We start from the raw sequence: 21092 nt of genomic DNA, 5'->3' as shown, positions 1-21092 counted from the left end.
AACAGTAAAGTTCCTAACAATTTGACTGGTCCTGATTATGGGTGATGTTGCAATTATGTCTATTTTCTTTTACCTTCCAATTTTGCCACAATACTTTGTGGCTTTGGCAGATTCCGTCCCTCTGTTTTTGGTTTTTTTTTTTTTTTTTTAATATTAAAAATTTTCAAAGTTAGGAATCGTATAGTTCCATGTTTTTTTTGTCAACTTTGCTCGTAATTCTTTAGCTATTTTGACACTTTTGGTAATTGGAATAAAAAAATTTATATTTTTTAGGAACCTTTTAATATTCAAAGTTTGGCCACAAAACTTTATGGAATTGACAACTTTGGTCCCTTTCCTAAAAACTTGCTAACTCCAACCCCTTTAATTTTTTAGTCATTTTGACAATTTGGTCATTGCAGTCAAAACTTTTACATTTTTTCATAAAAAAACACAAAAAATTGCTCGGGGCAAAGCCTGGATTTTTCCGCTAAAAGAGTCAACAACCAGTTAGGAATAATGAACCCTAGATCTAAGCTTCCCGTCAAAAGAATCGTCGGTAATCCATCTGTTGATTTGTGCATAATTCGGACATAAAACGCTCAAAGGTTAACAAATCAAATTCTCGAAGCCATGATTCATCCTAGAAAGCCTCATTTCTCCATCTGATGATGTCGTTGGTGACAATAAGTCAAACAACGTCATTATGTTCCTTCTTCTTCTTCTTTATAGTGACACAACAAAAGAGAAAGGTGGAGATACTTACAAGTTTGAAGTCGAAAAACTTGTCAATACGAAGAAGAGAGACTCAGGTGAGAATGTTACATTCCTAAAGGTGAACATAAAAAATTGTGATTTTTTAGTATATAACAAAGTTGTGTATACGTTACATAAAAAGTTATTTTTATTGAGATTTAGTTACCTAATGTTGTCTTGTCCTATTCTTGTTAGGATTTTGATTTTTTAGTAATATTTAGGAATATTGTTTGAAATTTAAACATGGTTACACTTTCTATTCACGAAGTATATTGCAATTTAATTTAAGTATTATGCAATAATCTTGTGAATTTCTTTTTAAAAAGGGACATGGTGAGTATTAATGTATTGGGTTTCTTAACCCTTTAGATTGGTTATTTGAATGTTGCATTCAAGGGTACCAGGTTACTGTTGATGATGATCAATTTTGCACTTCATTTTATTTCTTTATCTGTAGGTGAGTAAACAATTATTTAGCAAAATGAAAATGCCAATGGAGAATTGGAAAATTTGCATAACAAATATTTGGGATGTTGATATTATATAAGATAAATGGTTTTGTCGGATCTATGTTGTGAGCTATGATGTACCGATAAAAGATGTAGGGCGTGTTTGGCACGGAGCCTTTGGAAGCGTTTGGGAGCTTCTAGCTTTTAGCTTTTGATAAAACGCTCTACCTTAAACAAAAAGCTTCGTTTGGGAGTACGAGCGTTTAACTTTTAGTTTTAACAAAACGCTCCGATTCTAAAAGCTACTTCATGTAGTGTTTAACAAAACGTTCATGAGCTTTTGAAATCAATTTCCATAATTACCCTTAAAAATGTATTTATATATTTATTTATTTTTAATTAATTGTCTTTTTATGTAATTTTATATATTTCAAAAGCTTTCAGCTACTTTTGCCAAACATTCATATAACAAATAAAAGCTACAGCTTCCCGCTACCAGCTAACCGCTACCCGCTTCCAGCTACTTTTGTCAAACACGCCCGTAGTAAAATATTTCATAAATATATAAAGCTTTTATACGTCTATAGAAAAGTCTTTGACATACCGTCTTGTTTTTCTGCACTTTGCGATTATTAATAATTTTTTTTATCAAAACAGAAAGTTAAATGATCTTACTAACTTTCACATTAGCTCTTATTGTGGAAAATAGAAATAAAAGCTATTTTGCACACAACTGTTTGAGGAGAGAAAGTATTTAGGCTTTATTGGTGTATTTAAAATGATTGTCAAGATGCCTAAGCTATTACCACATATCCAACCTACAATATCAATGTTTTTCTACACTAACATAACTTTTGTTTACTTATTTACCCTCTTTCTTTGTGTTTTAGGTCAGAACAAAATAATCAGTAATTTGGACAACCTAGTTGTGAGAAGTGATTCTGCAACTATTGTAAATGAGCTTGAGATCCAGTATCTTGCAGCAAAAATATTGGTTTTGGCAGGAAAAGCACTACAGGAGGAAATTGGTAATGGAGCCAATCTTGTAGTTTCTTTTGCAGGGTAGCTTGTCCAGGGTGTAGAAGATCTTAATAGGATGGCACTATATCCTGGTGAAATCATTTTCAAATACACAAAGGCAATTAACAAAGTAATTCAAACTTCAATTATTATACTATGTATCATATTTTGATTTATTTTGATAGGAAGGAGCATAGAAAAAAGGTTTTTCTTTTCTAATGGTAGAATTGTTGAGTTTTATTTGAAGATTTCTTTTATAATGAACAAAAATTGAAAGTGTAATACTATTTACCAAAAATGAAACTAAATATGCCAGATTCATTCAAAGTAGAATGCTTAAATAAGAAAAAATGAAAATAATTAAGAAATAAAAACTAAAGTGCGATGCTAATTTAAAAAACATTTTATTTGTTCACTTTTTAGCTATAATAAAGCATTATACTTTTAAATGTACAATGTTATGATTTGGTAGCTTTTTCAAAGTAGACGTAGTTATAGCATACATAATTACATCAATATACTTCTATGTGTCTAATAATAAGAAAAAAAATGAAAAGAACTAAGAAATACAAATTAAAGTAAGATGCTAATGCAAACAAACAAAAAAAAAATTCATAGTTATTTCTTGCATTTAGGACAATCAGAAGCTAATTTCAAAAAATAACAATGTGTTTTCATTTGTCCAAAGTGCCCCTTATGAAAGGACTACAAATTAATGAAAAATTGGTTCCAAAATTACCTTAGCTTGTATAACATCCATTGCATTGTGACAATTAAGATAGAAGAAATAAGAAATTTACTCTGATTATAGCAATGTTGTTTGAAAGTACATTGCTATAAAGGGTATAAATGTTTTTTTTCAAAAAAAAAAGAGTATCACACACAAACTACCTTTTTAATTGATCAAAAGAAAATTTGAATAAGTACTATTCAGATTATAGCAAAATGCTTTAAAAGTACATTGCTATAATTGTTATAAATGAAATTTGAGAAAAAAAAAACAGAACATACGTAACACTGAATCTGTTTGCATTGTGACATGTAAGATGTGAAATACATAAACTTACTGATGTGTTTAACTTTGAAGTAGAAGGGTATTCGAAGAGTTGATCAGATTCCCAAGAAAGACGCGTCAAAGGAAAAAATAAAAATTACTGAAGGTTAGAAATCGATTATTTGTATTTATATTGTACCAAGCAATAAGATAGAGAAAACAAATCATTGTAGATTTATTCAAATTATAGAGATTATGCTTATCTTTTGAATGTTTGACTTCATAGAGTAACTAATTTCTAGCCTTAATTGCAGGATTCCTTATTCATTACTGAAATTCGAATTCAAAATAAATGGAAGGTATAATCGATTCAGCATAAATGGATGGTATAATTGGATTTTATTTGATGGTATAAATGGATGAGAATTTTTTTGGTAAATGCTTTTTAATGGTATTGACGAAATTTGGGTTGAAAAATATTATGGATTTCAAATTCGAATATGTAATCCCTGATGTTATGGTATTAATATCGCAGATAATTAAAGATCTTAACATTTTTAAGTCAACATTAAGTTTTGATGGAAAATGCACTGGAAGCAGGGGCAATTTTGGAAATTCAGTTAGATGATAGGAGCAGGGAAAATTGATTTGGGGGGGGGGGGGGGGGGGGGGGGGGGGTGGCTAAGAGAATGCCAGTTTCAGTTTACTAATTTCGAAAATAGGATCCTACTTAAAGATTAAAAGAAAAAAAATGAAATTTGATGACAAAGCATTCAACCTTATACAGGATAAGTGAAATTTGATTACAAAGGTATACACACATTGACACACACATATATAGTATCATAATTTCGGTTTTAATAGCATCCAAGTTTCAGTTTAATCATTTCGAAAATAGCATCCTACTTAAAGATTAAAAGAAAAAAAATGATATGCTTAAATTGCCCCTGTTAAGGTAAATGTATGAGAATGAAAAAATATGTCAATTTATATTTAATGGTCCCTGTGGGAGAGTGTATTACAGAACAGGTCCTTTTATACATTTAATAAATAATAAATAATTACACATATAACATAATAAGTTGACTTTCAGTAGCATCCTACTAATGCTATTAAAAGTATTCAATCTTAAAAAAGATAATATGATTGTTTGTAATTTAAAATGCAGAAAATCAGGAACATAATTAAGAAGGATTAACATGCAAGACATAACTTCCCATGGGGTTTAAGGTCATTTTCGGTATTTTACATAACCATAAAGAAAGATTTAGTCTTTTCCAGAAAAGGGCCACACATACACACATTTATAATTGTTTTCAGTTGATAAATATAAATTGTACTTAATTATAAAAAGAGAATAAAATTGATTGTTCAATACTTAAATGGCAAACATCATATCATTTATGTCAATTCTTTTCTTGAATGTTTTTTTTGCAGAAATCACATAACAACATATGCTTTGGTCCATATGGTTACCAAAAGGTATGAAATATGTTGTATTTCTGATTTACTGATGTCATGTTCATCATAAGTACAAATAAATTTGAAAAAAGAAACCGTGTGCCTAGGTTTTCAAAACGAATTACATTGTCATTTGTCATTGTTTAGGGAAGGACATACCTCCTATCGACTAAATGGCACAAACACACAGTTACAGTGAAATAAAAACATTTATATTCCGATACAAATGCACAAACATATAAATACAGTCACATGAAATCGCTTCTAAAGAAGAATGCTATTCTTTGATTTATAAATTGTAAAAAAACCATTTACTGATATTGACTAAATAGCACTCACACACAGTTATAGTCACATACACACTCATAAATACAGAATGAAGTTGGTTTTAACTGCAACACAAACACACACACAGACGGATACTGGATACATATAAGACAATGATAAAACTTCAATAAAAAATAAGAACTAACCTGATTATCGAATGGGATTGAACGAAAATCCAAGACTTTTTTTGAATGCGTTATGATCTTCTTAGCTGAGAAAGAATAAACTCGAAAACAGTAAAGACTTTTTTTGAAAGCGTTTTGCAAAGGATTTTAAAATATCTATATCTATACCGTCAATATAATGATAATGAGTAAGAAAATCAATTGAAATTTCATTCAACATTTAAAAATATCTGGATTTTTTGAGGTTTGAAATTAATACTTTCCAAGATAAGATTGGAAGGTTATACGAATTGCATAACTTATGATTTCAGTTTTGTAGGGATCCGATTTGACTAAATCTCAGCTGGAGAGTTATTTTAGGCGAAATGGAAGAATGAGTATGGAAACTACTTCAATCAATACGGTATGTAATACAAGTTGGAGGAAGCAGGGGCAATATCGGAAATTCACTTACATGCTATTGGCGGGATAAATCGATTGGGGGGTGGGGGGCTAATAGAATACCACATGGCATAATTGTACATATTTATTATATCAGGGGATTATATTAATAGTTGAGATAATAACAAATATGTAAGATGTGAGGAGCAACAAACATCAATCTGAAAATGGAAGGCCAACTTAAAAACCTCCATGTAATCCAGTCCTATTTTTAAAGATTGCACATATTGCCCATTATTATTTTTGGTGCATTTATGTTTAGTAATTAAAACTGTAACACGGAAAAAAAAACTTCCTGATTACAAATATCAGTTAATAATGTCACTAAATAAGTATATAGTGATCATAAGGTCCATAGAGGGTAATAGTGCAGACATGTTTCATATCATTAAACTATATTCCAAATAGTCAATCAAAACACTTGTCTACAATTATAAGTCAACAATATTGAAGAAAACAAAGGGAGTGTGGAAAATATTCACAGTTCCTAGTAGCTCATTATATAATTTATAAAGCTTATTTTTTATAGTTAATCTATATATTTTTCAATGCTAAATTCATTTAGCGTATAATAAGGAACTTTAAAATGATAAAAAGTCGGCATCCAATCACACACCTGTTCCAAGATGTAAGGAGTTGTGTTATCTTTACCCAAATCATACCATAGAGCCTTTTACCTTTGTTGGAGAATTCGAGGAGCTGAAAAAATACATGAAGTTCATTAAAATGATTAGGCTATGTTTGGCGTACCAGCTGAAAAGTTAGCTGATAGCTGAAAAGCTAGTTGTTAAATAAAAAGCTAGCTGATAAAAAATAACGTTTGGTAAAACTAGCTGAAAAGTTAGCTGAAATATATAAAATTGCATAAAAGGACATGTAGGAGTATGTGTTTCTATAATTAATTAAGGGGTGTATTTGGAAAATTTTAAAAAAACTCTTAAAAAGCTAGTCTAAGTAGCTTTTCAAAAAGCTAGCTTATAAGATAGCTTATAAACTACTTTTTAGCTTACCAAACACAACATAAAAAAGCTTGAAAAATAAGCTAACTTATCAGCTAGCTGTGGCGCGCCAAACACAGCCTAAAAGGAAAATACATGAACTTCATTAAAATGATTAGAAGGAAAATCTCACAACCATGCGACTCCGCGACTCCTGTGGGCGTTCTTTCCTCATCTCACAAAATCTTCACTCTCAAAATAAAAAAAACGAACCAACCAAAGCCCTAAAAAAACTTCAAAAGTCAAAATCGCAATTCAATCAATAAGATCAAGAATCGAAGGAATTTTGAAATAGAAAACACATATACAAGAAGTGGGTTACGTATGAACAGAAGTTCTAAAGACACCTCATTAAAATAAGAGTCTTTGAGAGTGTCTATGCTCATAAATAGAGCGGACCTCGAAGCGTCACCAACCTCAAAGGAAACCACAATCCTTACACAGTGGCGACTTACAGGTACGAACGACACCCACCTTAATAAACCTCGAAAGAACATACAACATTAAACAATTAAAGCATTAGTTAGTAAACCAAATGGCTTCTAGCCCAGCGGTATGCGGTGTTGCCCTCCCTCTCCTTGAGGTCGAGGGTTCAAGTTCAAGTCCCACTGTGGACACAGGTGGAACAATTTAGGTGTAGTTTAGTATATAATTGTATTTGCCGTTCAAAAAAAAAATTATTTACAATACATAGAATAAGAGACAGAACCAAATCCAAAGTAAAACACCACTCACCACTTCAGCCATCACCTCGCTTTCGAACACTACTTTCGAACACTACGTAAAGCCCAACTTCAAACGAAATGAAATTGTAACACCCGTATTTTCAATAAACAATTAACCTGTTATATTTTACGACATCAATTATATATTATAAAAAAAATAGTTTATGACATCCATTATCGATTATTAAAGTTAGATTGGTCGTAAAATAATTATAATTTAGAAATATGTCGTATTTAGATCTTATAAAATATAGACTTCGAAAGAGGTATAAGTAATTATAAAATATATTTGATATATATTTAATCAAAGATAATATATTAATGTGACAAGATAAATATTATGTATTATACTATGTTTAAGATATTTAAGGTTATAAGAAATCGTAATGTAATAAATTTATATGCTCAATGTTAGAATAGAAACATTTTGGTTTAAATTAATCGAGAAGTAAAAATATGTAAATAAAAAAATAATAATTCATGAACCATAAGGATAATGGATGCAATTTGTTAGTAAATTGGACGTTGATCAACTAGGGATGCTTGCTCACCAATCTAAATACTACGTGTTGATCAACTAGTGAATCGTACAAGAATACGTGACACTTATTTATTGGTAGTTCTCTATAAACTAGAAAAGAGCCCATGCTTTGCATGGGTTAGGAAGAATTTAGAATTTTCCAAAAAAAATTCGCCCATTATCATTTATCATTCATAGATAAACTATAATCAACTCATTTCCATATAAAAAAAGTGACTAAAATGAAACTAAAGTTCTAATTCTTTTCGATGTCAAATGATCTAATAGTTTGTTAATATAATCAACACGTCAAACAAAAAAAAAACAAAAAAAAAACAAAAAAAAAACAAAAAAAAAAAAAAAAAAAAGTATCCTCATTATCGTTGTGGTAACCATCTAAAACCAAGGGTATAGAGAGAGGGACATATATGCCTTCACTATACCTTTCTCCTTTGATTCAATGTAGAAATTTGTCAACTATAAACATAATAATATAAAAACAAGAAGACGATGATTTTTTTAGCAGTGAATGGATATAAACAAAACAGAAACGGATATATTTGAGTCTATCTTAATGTTATCTTGAACATAGTTATATACAATAAGAGTGAAGTTTTTTTTTACAACTTTTCAATAAGAAACTGAAAAAAAATAACATAATGGTCACATATATACACTTCCTAAATTTGAAAATAAAATATGTTTGTCCAAAAGAACAACAAATACTTTCATCAACTTGTTTATAATATCATTTTATTTCCAATGTTATATTTTTAATACGTTTTACAATATTCTCTTCCATTCCATCCAAGGGTATTTATGGAAAGAAAAAAAAAATGAACGGGTGATGCAACAATTAGAAGGCTAGCCACACAACACATCATGTATGTATATAAAAAAATCATGTAAGCTAATCATGGTGAACAATAGTAAAAATTACCTATAGTATCTGACTGGAAATGGTACCTTGTAGGTAATACCCCATTTTTCAAGACGATCTGTATTAACCTACAACGCCCAAAGAAAGACAATAATGAGCAAAGATAATGTAATTGGAAACTGATTTTAGGTCTTTTTTTTGGTTAAATAATAGAAAGATACTCTTAATAAGGTACAGAAAGAACTGATCAAATTTTTATTACATACCAGATCAAAAACTCCAGCCTCTTTAGTATAAATATGGTTTCTTACATTATACCCTGCTTATAAATCCAATAAAAAGAGTTTAACTAACCTTATTACAATAAGTACAAAAAATGTAAGATTCGTCCATTTACTCCTTTTGTGCGTGATTGTTATCAGAAAGGGTAATATTGTCAATTGTGAATATAGGTAAATTACGTGCTTTATCTAAATATTTTAGTGTTTTAAATTATTAAAAGATATTATATTTTTGAATAAGCTGAAACATAATTTATAAGTGATTAAAACATGATCTCGAAAACAAAATCCACCTATAAAAGCAATAAAATCAGGCTTCTCGGCATCAATCATCCGCTTTAGAAATAAAGTAGTGTTAAGATCAGAACACCATTCAAACACCATTCAAACTCAGAGCTCAAAACATCTCTACACCTAGTCAATCCAGTTCCATAATACATATCAGCAACCTAATCAACACATATAACTAATTATTTTCATTCCTCAACAGACCTTGAAAAGTCTGACATGAATTTGAAGTTTAACCTGAAGGATCTTAAAAGTGCCGAAGCTTAGAGGGAGATTAGGATGCTTCAATGAAGTGTTAATTATATACATTGACTAATTTTGGAGCAAAGCATGCTGTACACAGGGCAAGTCAAGAGCTAGAAAGTAAAAATATGGATAATAATAGGAGAAAAATTGAAAAATAATGAGAAATGTATAAAACTAACCCTCATATTTTTAAAATCAATATCAAAAAGATCCTTGACTTGGTCTTCATGCTTTAACCACTGATTCTTGACCCTTCAATCTTGCTTAATGTACATGACCTGCATTAGATATTTGTCACCATGTACAGTATATTAGGCACACATACAACCCCAAATGATGGTTGCAACATTGTACTTCTAATGTAGTGAATAGAACTTGGAATGATGAATAGAACCTGTGTTGAAATACAGAGAATATCAGCCAGTTGTATTTTTCCAGACCACAACCTGTAATACAAGTCGAGAATTATCATAAAAGTATAAAATTATGGCAATAAAGCTCAAAATCAGAATCCATACATGTAACACTCAAAGTAAAAGTCTATTCTGATCATATACCTGGAACAACTTTCAATTGAGCCTCTTGTTGGAGAAAAAAAATCACTTGGTAATGGTTTGTAGAATCTAGTGAACAGACTGGGGATAAGGGTTTGTAGTGAAGTGTCTCTCCACATCCAATAGCCTGTTGATTTCATGAATTGCAGCCAAACTCAGAACGAATGCATATCATTTTGATTTGATCACTAAAAGATTATAATCGCATAATAAAATCTAAAAACATATAACAGTGATTGAAAGCATTAGATTGTAAAGTAGATAAGCCCTAAATACCTGTTAGAATAACCAAAATGGAAAAGCAGTAGCAAATTCATTAAAACTCAAACCCTATTTCGCAGGTCTATTTCAATCGATTTTTCTGGCCATTCAACGCCTTCAACTTCTTGAACAAAATATAATCCTAGATTTTGTACCTTCAATTAGGTAATTTTGGAATTTTGGAGGAAAAGGGCTTGAAATTAAGTAGATAGGAATACAAACAGCTGTAATGAATGGATAAAATCAAAATAGAAATGGAAGGAAAACTATTAGTAGTCACAATAAAATATGTTAGGGCTCGTAACTGGAAAGACTAAATAAATAATACATGTTAGTCGTCGAACCAGATGTGGACAAAAACCGATGATGGTCGGCGGTATAAACGGTGATGGTCGTCGTCAGAGGCGGTGTACAGTTTGTTGGTGGTGGTGTGAAATAGGACCGTCTTTCTTTCAGAGAACATAAAGATGGAGCAAAAGCAGTGGTTGAGTTAGAGGAAGACAACAATTTGGGTTTTTTTCCTATGTAATTCGGAATGGGAAATCGGAGGCTGAATGTCTCCGCTGCCTCTCCTCAAATAACCCACCGCCTCTCCTCATCTCAGTTCTTCTCTAACGCCCACCACATCTTCCATCTGGAAACCCTAGATGTATCATTACTCCTTCTTCGACTCACCTACCTCTCTCTCTCTCTCTCTCTTTATTACAGAAAGAGACACCGAGAAACAGACATAGTCGAGAAAGGAAGCAGAAAAAGAAGCTAATGACAATACCAATTTTGTTCATTAAATGAAAATTAGGAGCGGGTAGTTGGGGGAGAAAGAAAAGGCACACAAAGAATACAGAGGGATCGAACGTATGTTTTTCCTCCAGGAGGTGGAGGTATGTAGAACAAAATAGAAGAAGAAAGACGATGGCGGTGAGGAGGAAGCTGCAAACCCAAACCAAGAAGTCGACCGGAAGAAACTGGAAGAAACTGGAACAACAGTCGCCTTTTCGTAATTCGGTGGATCGGGGGAGGATTAACCCAGGTTAAACTAACCCGAAGGGCATGGCAGTTACCAAAGTCGATGGTGGATTCAGAGGTTGAAGGGGGCGTAGATCGAAAGCCTGAAGGCGATCATCATATTATCCCAAAAATCTGAAACGATTGAACAAAAAAGAGGAAAGAAGGAAGAAGTAGAGAAGGACCGGAGTGGAGAAGGGGTATTCAAATAGACTGCTTCTAAATTATGTATCGGTGGGGATAAGCTGCAACCGATAAAACACAGGCGGTGATATACACGTGTATATGGAGGAAACATCGAGAAGGAGGCGGTGGAGGATAAACACAGGAAAATAACCCGTGTCCAAGGCATCCACACGTATCCAACCTTTGACCAGTAAAAATGAACAACACGTGTACATAGAAAATGGCAAAAAGGCAAAATATGACCCCTTCAAAGAAACGATCCAAAACTGTAACTACACACATAGACAGAGGACCATAATAATAATAAATTAACAAAGTGACACACAAACAAAAATGGAATGGAGGGACCGGAAATGTAATTTAAGGGACCAAAAGTGGCAAAAATATCTTAGGTTTACTGTTTTTTTTGTCCACAACTTTAATATATATATAATAATATGAGTGCTTATTACAAATTAAATGATACAAAATCATCCAACGAAATATTTTAGAAGGAATGTGAGAAAGTTTTGGAAAAAAATACAACATCTGATAACAAAAGATCGAGGAATCGCATTGGAAATTATTTGGAAACAAGACATATATCTTCATTGTTTGAGGTGAGTTATTTCACTATACTATGTATTACATTATATATCCATGTATGTTAGGATAGAGAGCTAGTAAAGTAAAAATATAGTCTTTATATGCTTTATGTTATTATACTTGAGTTATTGTGTAGAGTCGAAATAATAGTTTCTATGTGCTTATTATTACTGTACTTGAACTAGTAGAATAAGCATAATCTCTATGTGTTTAAATGTTATTATATTTAAAATTATTACGGTTAAGTTAGGGGTTGACGGCGGAACGGCGACAAGTCGGGAGCCTATAGACTCATGTATTGACGACGAAATGGCAAGTAGACCGTAAGTCTAGATACACATTTTATTGGTGGATCGGCGAAAGGTCGTGAGTCATTGATTGTATGCATGTATATGTATTGTGATATATGGTATTTTGGGAAAACTCACTAAGCCTCGGCTTATAGTTGTTGAATAACTATTTTTCAGGATGTTCTTCTGATCGTGGAAAGGCTCCAGCATGATTGTACTCGCATCGAAAAAATTAATAATGTTTTTAGACTTCCGCTAAAACTCTCTTTTATGTTTAATAAATGTATGACAATGATATTTCAATAAATATGAGCTTTTGGACATATTTTCTATATGTTTAAAAAAAATTGTGTTGAAAATCGGGACGTAACAAAAATCAAATGAATTATAAAACAAAATTGAAAAAGAACATGGGTGGATAAGGAATGGCGGGTGAGTGTGTTGTTGTAGGCCAGTTTAGTAAAAATATCAACATCTTCCACTTTCTCAGAATACAAACACACACAACCATCCACATCTTCCACTGTCTCTGTCTCTAAGGGCATCTCCGATCCACCCCCAAACTCCATTTTTCCCCATTTTCCTCCAACCCTACCTCATTTTCATCTCCATTTTTGGAGATGCCCCATATTTAGAGAATACTATTGATATCTCTAAAAATGGAGTTGAAGTTTTTGTTGCCAATTTTAGTCCTTCTTATTTTTATTTTACACATATCTAGTTTATTTTATCTACGAATTAATTTAAATACAATATTTAATACTTTTAATATCATGTTATATATTAATTTATATTAATTAATCATAAATATAGAGTTTAATATTTATTTATCGAATTCATATAAAAAAAATTAAATATATACTAAAGACTTAAACACGATAACATAATTTATAAAATATAGTAATCAAATACGATCGGGATCTTAATATATTTATTATAAAGATAATCTTATTTATTTAATAATTATTTATAATAAAGTAATATTTAATTTAAATTTATTATATATAAACATTTTACTTATGATAATATAATTTGTAATATTTTTGTAATGAAAAAATATAATATATATTTATTAAAATCTAATTAGTAGAGGGATGTATTTGACAATATATATATAAGTTATAAAAATAGAAAATTCTAGGAATATACTTTTGGGGTAAAAAATGGGATAGAAAATGGAGTAGGATTGGAGATGAAAGGCTATTTACCCCATTTATAGGGGGGAATGGAGATGGGTTGCAGATGGTCTAAATACAAACGCACACAACATAATTAACAGAGAGCCAGGAAGATGGAACACTAAACCATCAGTAAATGTCGTAATGGCCATTTTGGGTAATAGCTAAGGAAAGAACAACATGAATTGTTATTTCGTTGACAATCAAACTAAACATCTCTTGATAATCAATCCTTGGTTGTTTGTTTGTGTAACACCCATAAAATTCAAGCCAATTTAAAACTTTTTAAACCATTTGAAACCATTCAATTATTACAATTTGTTTTCAAAATAGTTTATACATCAGAGTTCCCAGAAATCATAATCGTCAATTGAGGAAGTGTACGGTCACGCCTTCGCCTACCCGCGGCCATCCGTTGAACCTGAAACAATAAACTGAAACTGTAAGCCCAAAAGCTTAGTGAGTTACCCCCAAAATACCAACCTCATATAACCATAATCATAACATATCAACAAGTACAGAACAACCATGCATCTCGAGTCTACAGTGTGACTGGTCCGCCCGCACCGGGCCTTCAGTCCACCTGGTCCACTCTCTGAGTCTACATTCTGACTGGACCGCCCGCACCGTGCCTTCAATCTATCTGGTCCACTCTCCGAGCCTCGGCACGTCTGGACCGCCCTCTTGGGGCCTTCAGCCTATCCGGACCGCTCGTCGGGCCTTTGGCCTGACTAGATTTGCCCGGCCCGGGCATGTAGTCTACCCGGTCCGCCCAGGGTGTCTTGGCCTACTGCACACAGCAGGACCTGCCTCAACCCTTTCCCCCAAACCAATAAACATGTGCACATATAACAGATAATCACATAACAGTATATAGGCAAACAAACCGATCTAACAGATCATATAGCATAGCAACATCCTATAACCAGGATACCGACCTAACCGGTCACTAACATAGCATCATCCTATATACCAGGATACCGACCTAAACCAGGTCACTAAACATAGCATCATCCTATATACCAGGATACCGACCTAAACCAGGTCACTAAACATAATATCGTCCTAACTACCAGGACGCAGATCTACAGATCAGTAAACATATCATGTAAATACCCGGATACAAATCCGATAAAGGGTCGGCCTTGGTGCCGTAGACCCTATTGATATAGTGAGGATAACTCACCTTGTAATGCCGGACTGAACCACGAAATCACGCTCCCGAAACACTGCCCCAACTCCAACACCTATAACCATCAATGATCCAATTTATAAATACCCGCTTACCAATTATCCGCAAAATTCAAAACGGTCAACCCTTGGTCAAAGTCAAAGTCAACTATCAAGGTCAACAGTCCATGTTGACCTCAACTCGCCGAGTACCCTCAGCTACTCGCCGAGTTCCTTGCATAACTTGCCAACTCGCCGAGTCACCATGCCACTCGTCGAGTCCAAGGCAATCTTCATCGGACTCGCCGAGTTGTTCATCCAACCCGTCGAGTTCATGATCATCTTCATATGACTCGCCGAGTCTACCATGCGACTCGCCGAGTCCCTTCAGTCCTTCATCCATACAGATGCTTTTTAAGCCATGCTAAGGCTCCATACTGCAGATCCAACTTCCCAAGGCATGCTTATCACGTAAAGTTGCAAACTTTACGTGCATACAAGGCTCTAATAGCTCCAAATGCCAAAACCAAGCTTGAAATGGGGTTTTACACTTAAGGAGGGGTTCATACTTGCCAATGTTGATAGCTTTATGGACTTACAAATCAAAGAGAGTTCAGATCTGAAGTTACAACTTCAGATCTAAGCTCATACCTAAGAATAGCTTCATAACCAAGCCAAGAAGCCCTAACTTCATCCAAAGAGATCTAGAAAGGAATGAGGCCAAGATCATGAATTGATACCTCAAATGAAGCTAGCTGAGATAGACTTCAGACCCACAAACGTTCTTGCCTCCAACTTCTTGATCTTCAAGCTTCTTGCATCAAGGTCTTCTTTCCAAGCTTGAAATTTACACTAATATGGAGCACACACACGAATTAGGGTTTCTGGACTCTCAAGAGGCTGCAAAGGAATTAAGGGAGGCTAATGATCCCTTAAATAGGGTGCCAAACCCCGAAAATTAGGGTTTCACCCTCCAGCTCCAACTCGTCGAGTCACTCTTCCGACTCGGCGAGTTGGTCACTTAAACACGTGGCCCAAACCCGCTGCTACTCGACGAGTCAGGCAACCAACTCATCGAGTAGATATTGAATTCATGAGAATTTATAACCATCAATTGGTATTCGAGAATCGGGGCGTTACAATTCTCCCCCACTTAAACTAGACTTCGTCCTCGAAGTTTGCTGCGGTGAACATCCTCGGATAGTGCTCCTGCAACTCTGCCTCCGGCTCCCACGCCCACTCGGACCCTCTTTGGTGCTCCCACTATACCCTTACCAAAGGTACCTCCTTGTCCCGCAGAACCTTCACCCCTCTCTCCAGAATGGCCACAAGCCTCTCCACATAATCCAGGCGCTCACCGACCTGAATGTCATCCAACAATACTACCTTCTCCTGATCCATGATGCACTTTCGCAATTGCGAAACATGAAAGGTGATGTGAATCCCAACCGAACCTTTTAAAAGGTCTATCATGCATGCCACCTTTCTAACTTGACAAAATCCTGATGATCCAACGTATATGAAACCCAACTTTCCTCTTCTTGAAGCGAACCCTTTGAGCTGACATGATAATGCATCCTTCAGCTCTCAAAATATCATACATAATCAATCCACTAATGAATACGAACACTCATGCCTGGCCTAATCAACCCTCGGGTTGGAATACCAATCATACCCAATCAATTCCATTATCGTGCTAAATTCTCAGGGTTTGTTGGCCTACCGCCTCAACCCTACCGCTCCCTTTGAGCCTCCGCATCTATGACTTTCAGTCGGCCCGCACCGGGTATCTTGGCCTACCGCATAAAGCAGGACCGCCTCAACCCTATCCAATTGCCATAGACGATCATGAGAAAGATCTAACCCGGTTCCCAGAACCTGAACGACAGGATATTCTAATCCCAAACCTTCCCAAAACTGACGAATACCCATTCGTATCCACTCTCAGTCCCCAACTGGAGTATTACCCGATCCAAGAAGATGAAACCTCGGAGACACTCCGAACTGATGAGATCACCAAGATCCTTTGAACTCCGTCCGACCACTAATAACAACTTCCGATCAACCAAAAAAAACCGGTGTCCTCAGCCTACTCCAGCAGCATGATCAATACTTGGAACAGACATATTGATTGTTATAGCATAGTAGCCTACTCAATACCCGAACACAGATCTACAAACATATACAGAGTCTTCAGCATGATTGGACCGCCCTACCAGGCCTTCAATCTATCTGGACCACTCTCAGAATCTTCAACATGTCTGGACCGCCTCTCCGGGCCTTCAGCCTGTCTGGACCGTTCTCCGAGCCTTCGGCCTGACTGGTACGCCCCACCGGCCTTCAGTCTATCCGGACCGCTCTAAACTGTTGAGCATCTCCCTGGACTACCCCTCCTGATGCTCTCTCCCATGCATCCTGTTCTCACCCACTTGGGGCTTCGAACTCCTGATCTACTCTGTGGACTATATCCCCAGCCTAGCCCTAGGCCTCATGTTGATCGTCCACCCTCTCGGAAATCCGTGGTTTGTTCCCTGACCCGCGTGTCTACCACATACGCTAAATAACCCGCACTCCCGTGCTGAATGTATTGCCGAGCCCTGACAGCTAACAAAACCCTCAATCTATCAATCCAAAAACCCTCAGAGTCGAGCGCACCCTCGACCGGATACTCGACTGAACTCAATCCCTGACTAGAACTCCAACCTGTTCCCCCAATTTATGTTATCAAGCACCAAGAAGACGTGTTCCTTATGATGGGGAGTTTTGTCGAACCCCTAATCAACACAACTCTCAAACCAAGCAGCCACTATGGCCTCCATACTCCTTGTCGTGTTGTGAAACTTATCCCCATTTCAAAACCTCTCCCACTTCCGCATCTCGGGGTAACACTCCCCCACTTAGATTCGACTAAGCCTTCATAATACATGAAAATTGGAGGATTCCCAATCCTTCTCACTTCCCAACGATCGATCTGATGACAACCAACTCTTTCCCACTAGTGCTCCATTACTAGCTAGTCCCAATTGATCACACACTTCTAAGAACCAGATGAACACTTCCTGAATCCCAGTGAAACCGACAGCCACTAATGCTTGAATGACCCCACACTCATGTCCTGAAGACCAAACGATAAATGCTCCCACTAATACCTCGGTAACGAACCACTTCCCTTGGCGTTTTCGTCCGTCAATCACGAACAATTGCTAAAACCATTGAATCTTGACAATGCTGAATAACCATCCTGTGGAACCCTATCCGCAAACCTCCCACATAATACCCCTTTTTCCCAAGGTGCTCCAAACAAGTTTCCCGCTCTCGGGCTCTAGAAATCATTTCATTCAGGGTTTGCACCCTGACTCACCCACCTGCTCAACGTCCACAGCTGAACTGTAGTAGCTGAAGCAACCTCTGCCCTAAACCGGACTACAACTACTCCCAAGACATAGTATACAATCCCAAAAGTGCGATAGGCCACACAAACAATCCTTACCGCCTGATATAAAATATCCAAGGCAAACCAGACCTCACAAAATACTCATGCCACATCGACCCACCTGCGCTCACCGGCGCTGAAATAATATCGCCAATCCCTGCAACCAACTGACCCGAGCTGGAATACAGCCTGATCCTGAGGTCACAAACCTGCTCACTCCTTCGAAAAACTGAAAGGGCACAACCCTTGCCATAGATGATAAAATTCTAATCAATCACTCTACCTCTCCTCTTCTAATGAATCCATGAACTATAATCACCTACAATCCTTTTATAATAAATTTCTCCTGACACCTCCAATGGCCTAACAACTCACTAAACTCCGCGACACATAAATCAGACAGAACAGGCAACTAACCCGAAATTACTGCTTGTCCACATTCAACAATATTCCAAGACAAAATAAATACCGATCACGGACGATTTGACCATAATATTATTATAGAACGGGGGCTTTCCAATTACATACTAGAGACTTCTTGCGGCTCGACCTTGACCTCCCGAGGAACGATGACCACTGGAATCTGAATTCCTTCCGTCCTCAACGCAGGACAGCTGGACCTGAAATGACCTGGCTGGTGACAGTGAAAGCATTTTTGATCCTTCTTGCAATCCTGTTGCACATACCCTCTCTCCCCGCACTTGTAGCACCTGAATTTGTGACAAGCAAATCTGTGGTTTCCCCCACACTTGCCACACACCTCCTGACCCTCCTGACTTCCAGTACTTAGGTTAGTTGTCTCTAAATCTTCGTTCTCTGCTGAAATGTCCCTCTTCCTCTTTCCTAGTTGTGACCCCACCACCGGCACTCCCCCAGAAGTCATCCCGGTAGCAACATCTCTCACAGATTGCAACGCTGCAACCTGCTCCTCGAACTTGGCGATCAGCCTGGTGGTGACCCGGTCCACGACACCGAACAATTCTTATACCCCACACTTGACTTTTGCTTGCCCCCAAGCAAAACCGAATTTTAGCACGCTAATATCACATAAGACAATCCCAATTGAACCCAGCCATTATGCCAAGACCGCAACGCATGCATTTGTGTCTAAATTTTTTCCTAAGGACCCCCCTAATTCTAAATACTCACAATCCTCATAAACACTCGCCCACTTCTTTTGAACAATGCTCATTTTATGCATCCCTCCGAATCCATCCGCAGAAAACCTCCTAGCCTCAAGGTATTTTTGGTCAAGCAACCCAAGCATACATAATCTAGAAAATTACAACTTTTCGATACCACTATGGAGCTATTGGAATTCTTCACTTTCTTGATAATTTGAACTTTGATTTCTTCAAATTTTCCACCTTTTGATTTTTGGTATCTTCACTTTTGAATTTCTTCGGAATTTTGATCTTTTGATCTCACACTTTAACTTTGATGCTCCAAAAATTCTTTAAACTTTTCTTGTAATTCTCTCTTTTTTTTAACATGTAACTCACTTTTTTTTCACTCAAAACCTACATGCTTAAGTAGGGGCGCTCAACTTCAACCTTTATTGATTAATGATAACAATTTTCCTGGATACATTTCAAGTACACGATGCTAAACATATTGCATCCTTCGGGCTAAGCGAGGTTGTTTTTGTCCCATGATTTCACTAGAATAAGGGAGCCACAAATGCACTATAACGTATATAGGCTCAACTAAACATTTGGGTCCTCATGGAATCATCAAATATAATACTAGCATGATCCCTAATTGCTTTTACCAAAATATCTAAATTAGCCCTAGCAATTTTATGCAAAATTTTAAAATTAATCTAAATTTTAACTAAATGTAACCAACCCCCTACCCCACACTTAATTTATGCAATGTCCCCATTGCATATTATGCATGAATAAGAAAACATAAAAATAAAGAGGGAATTGGAACAAACTCCCCTGGGATAGTAGTGGCGAGGTTGATATCTCTTATCTTCAGCTCCATCTTCAATTGACTTTAGACATGGGAACAGCTCATCCATGTCGTGGGTGTCAAAATCTCGTGTGGTACAGTCTTTATAAAAGCTCCAAATATAAGAGAAAAACTCTTGGAAATGCTCGGAAAATGATCTTCAAAGAATAGAACCAATGCCCATATCAAATGTCATCAAATCTTCAGCTCAAAAGTAAGAAGAATGAGCGACTCGTCGAGTAAGTATGTAGACTCGCCGAGTTGAAGCGTAAATGGCAGAAGAATCGTGAATTTTCACATGGACTCGACGAGTCCATAAGATGCACTCGGCGAGTAGACCGCTGTGTGACAAAAATTTTATTCTGCCCAAGTCCGTTTCTGATGTATGGGGGTTATATAAACTAATAATTTCCCTCATTTTTCTTCAGGGAATAAACACTCTTTAACCCTTCTATCTATTGGACTCATAGCTTGACTCAAAACTTCGTTTCCTCTCTCGCCTAGACTCGATTTCTCGCTTCGTCAGCCTTGACTCTAGACCCTCACATGCAATCCTAAGCTTCAAACTGAAAAGATCAAAACAACACACAAGTAATAGAAAAAGGAAAACAAACATCTAAATTAAATTCCTAAATTACCCTAATAAACTAGAAGTTTAAAAAAGAAAAAAAAAACAAACTCTAATGACGGGTTGCCTCCCGCAAGCGCTTCTTTTTGTGCGAGTCTTTAGCTGGACTCCCAACTTAATAAACTTCTAATAAATTCGATGCCCATCCATCCATTGCATTAAATATTTTCTTTGGACCAATTTGTAAAATTCGACTCTTTGCTTCAAAAATTGGCCAAACGAGCTTCAATATATAAAACCCAAGAATCTTGATAAGGGTTGGGACCGGTTGGATACTAATCATAAATGGATCGTGATTTAGAACTTTCTCCAAAGTTGGAATCGTCACCCCATGCTTCGAAACATAAACTGAAATT

General features: G+C 35.7%; 1 protein-coding gene and 1 long non-coding RNA gene across 27 annotated transcripts; one reads left to right on the top strand and one right to left on the bottom strand.

The window, feature by feature from the left end:
• Window positions 1-5544, top strand: LOC145129691 (uncharacterized). 2 transcript variants are annotated; one of them, XR_013717620.1, is made up of 6 exons: window positions 1-791; window positions 2075-2334; window positions 3292-3364; window positions 3513-3557; window positions 4636-4680; window positions 5431-5544. It is a non-coding gene; the product is annotated as an uncharacterized LOC145129691 (long non-coding RNA). The 2 variants fall into 2 exon arrangements; XR_013717619.1 differs by having other exon boundaries at window positions 3-791; window positions 3295-3364.
• Window positions 1921-11633, bottom strand: LOC145129690 (uncharacterized). 25 transcript variants are annotated; one of them, XR_013717604.1, is made up of 11 exons: window positions 10321-11633; window positions 10048-10171; window positions 9885-9936; window positions 9670-9768; window positions 9250-9577; window positions 8942-8994; window positions 8762-8803; window positions 6169-6251; window positions 5133-5197; window positions 3272-3283; window positions 1921-2293 (listed from the first exon to the last, which is right to left on the bottom strand). XR_013717604.1 is itself a non-coding variant. In XM_079064473.1 (9 exons), the coding sequence occupies exons 5-8, from the start codon at window positions 9338-9340 to the stop codon at window positions 6209-6211; spliced, it is 255 nt and encodes an 84-aa protein (XP_078920599.1). In that variant the 5' UTR covers window positions 9341-9577; window positions 9670-9768; window positions 9885-9936; window positions 10048-10171; window positions 10321-11633; the 3' UTR covers window positions 4741-5197; window positions 6169-6208. The 25 variants fall into 25 exon arrangements, 7 of the variants coding, with proteins under 7 accessions (XP_078920599.1, XP_078920597.1, XP_078920595.1 ...); XR_013717602.1 differs by having other exon boundaries at window positions 3216-3283; window positions 5133-6251; XR_013717601.1 differs by having other exon boundaries at window positions 5133-6251.
• Between the last annotated feature and the right edge of the window lie 9459 nt (window positions 11634-21092).

This window comes from Lactuca virosa, chromosome 8 (assembly GCF_052849685.1).
Source record: "Lactuca virosa cultivar CGN04683 chromosome 8, Lactuca_virosa_CGN04683_v6, whole genome shotgun sequence".
NCBI classification, from domain to species: domain Eukaryota; kingdom Viridiplantae; phylum Streptophyta; class Magnoliopsida; order Asterales; family Asteraceae; genus Lactuca; species Lactuca virosa.
Note: the sequence above shows the minus strand (reverse complement) of the source record. Positions and strands in the feature narration are given on the sequence as shown.

Bases quoted from the DNA above. Each gene is read 5' to 3' on its own strand.
- LOC145129690 (XM_079064469.1), bottom strand. From the start codon at position 9,340: ATGGTGTTTGAATGGTGTTCTGATCTTAACACTACTTTATTTCTAAAG. The intron at 8,995-9,249 runs GTGGATTTTGTT...ATTTATAAGCAG, and splicing joins TGATTTTATTGCTTTTATAG to GGTATAATGTAAGAAACCAT. The intron at 6,252-8,761 runs GTACCATTTCCA...GTATTTTTTCAG, and splicing joins AATGGGGTATTACCTACAAG to CTCCTCGAATTCTCCAACAA.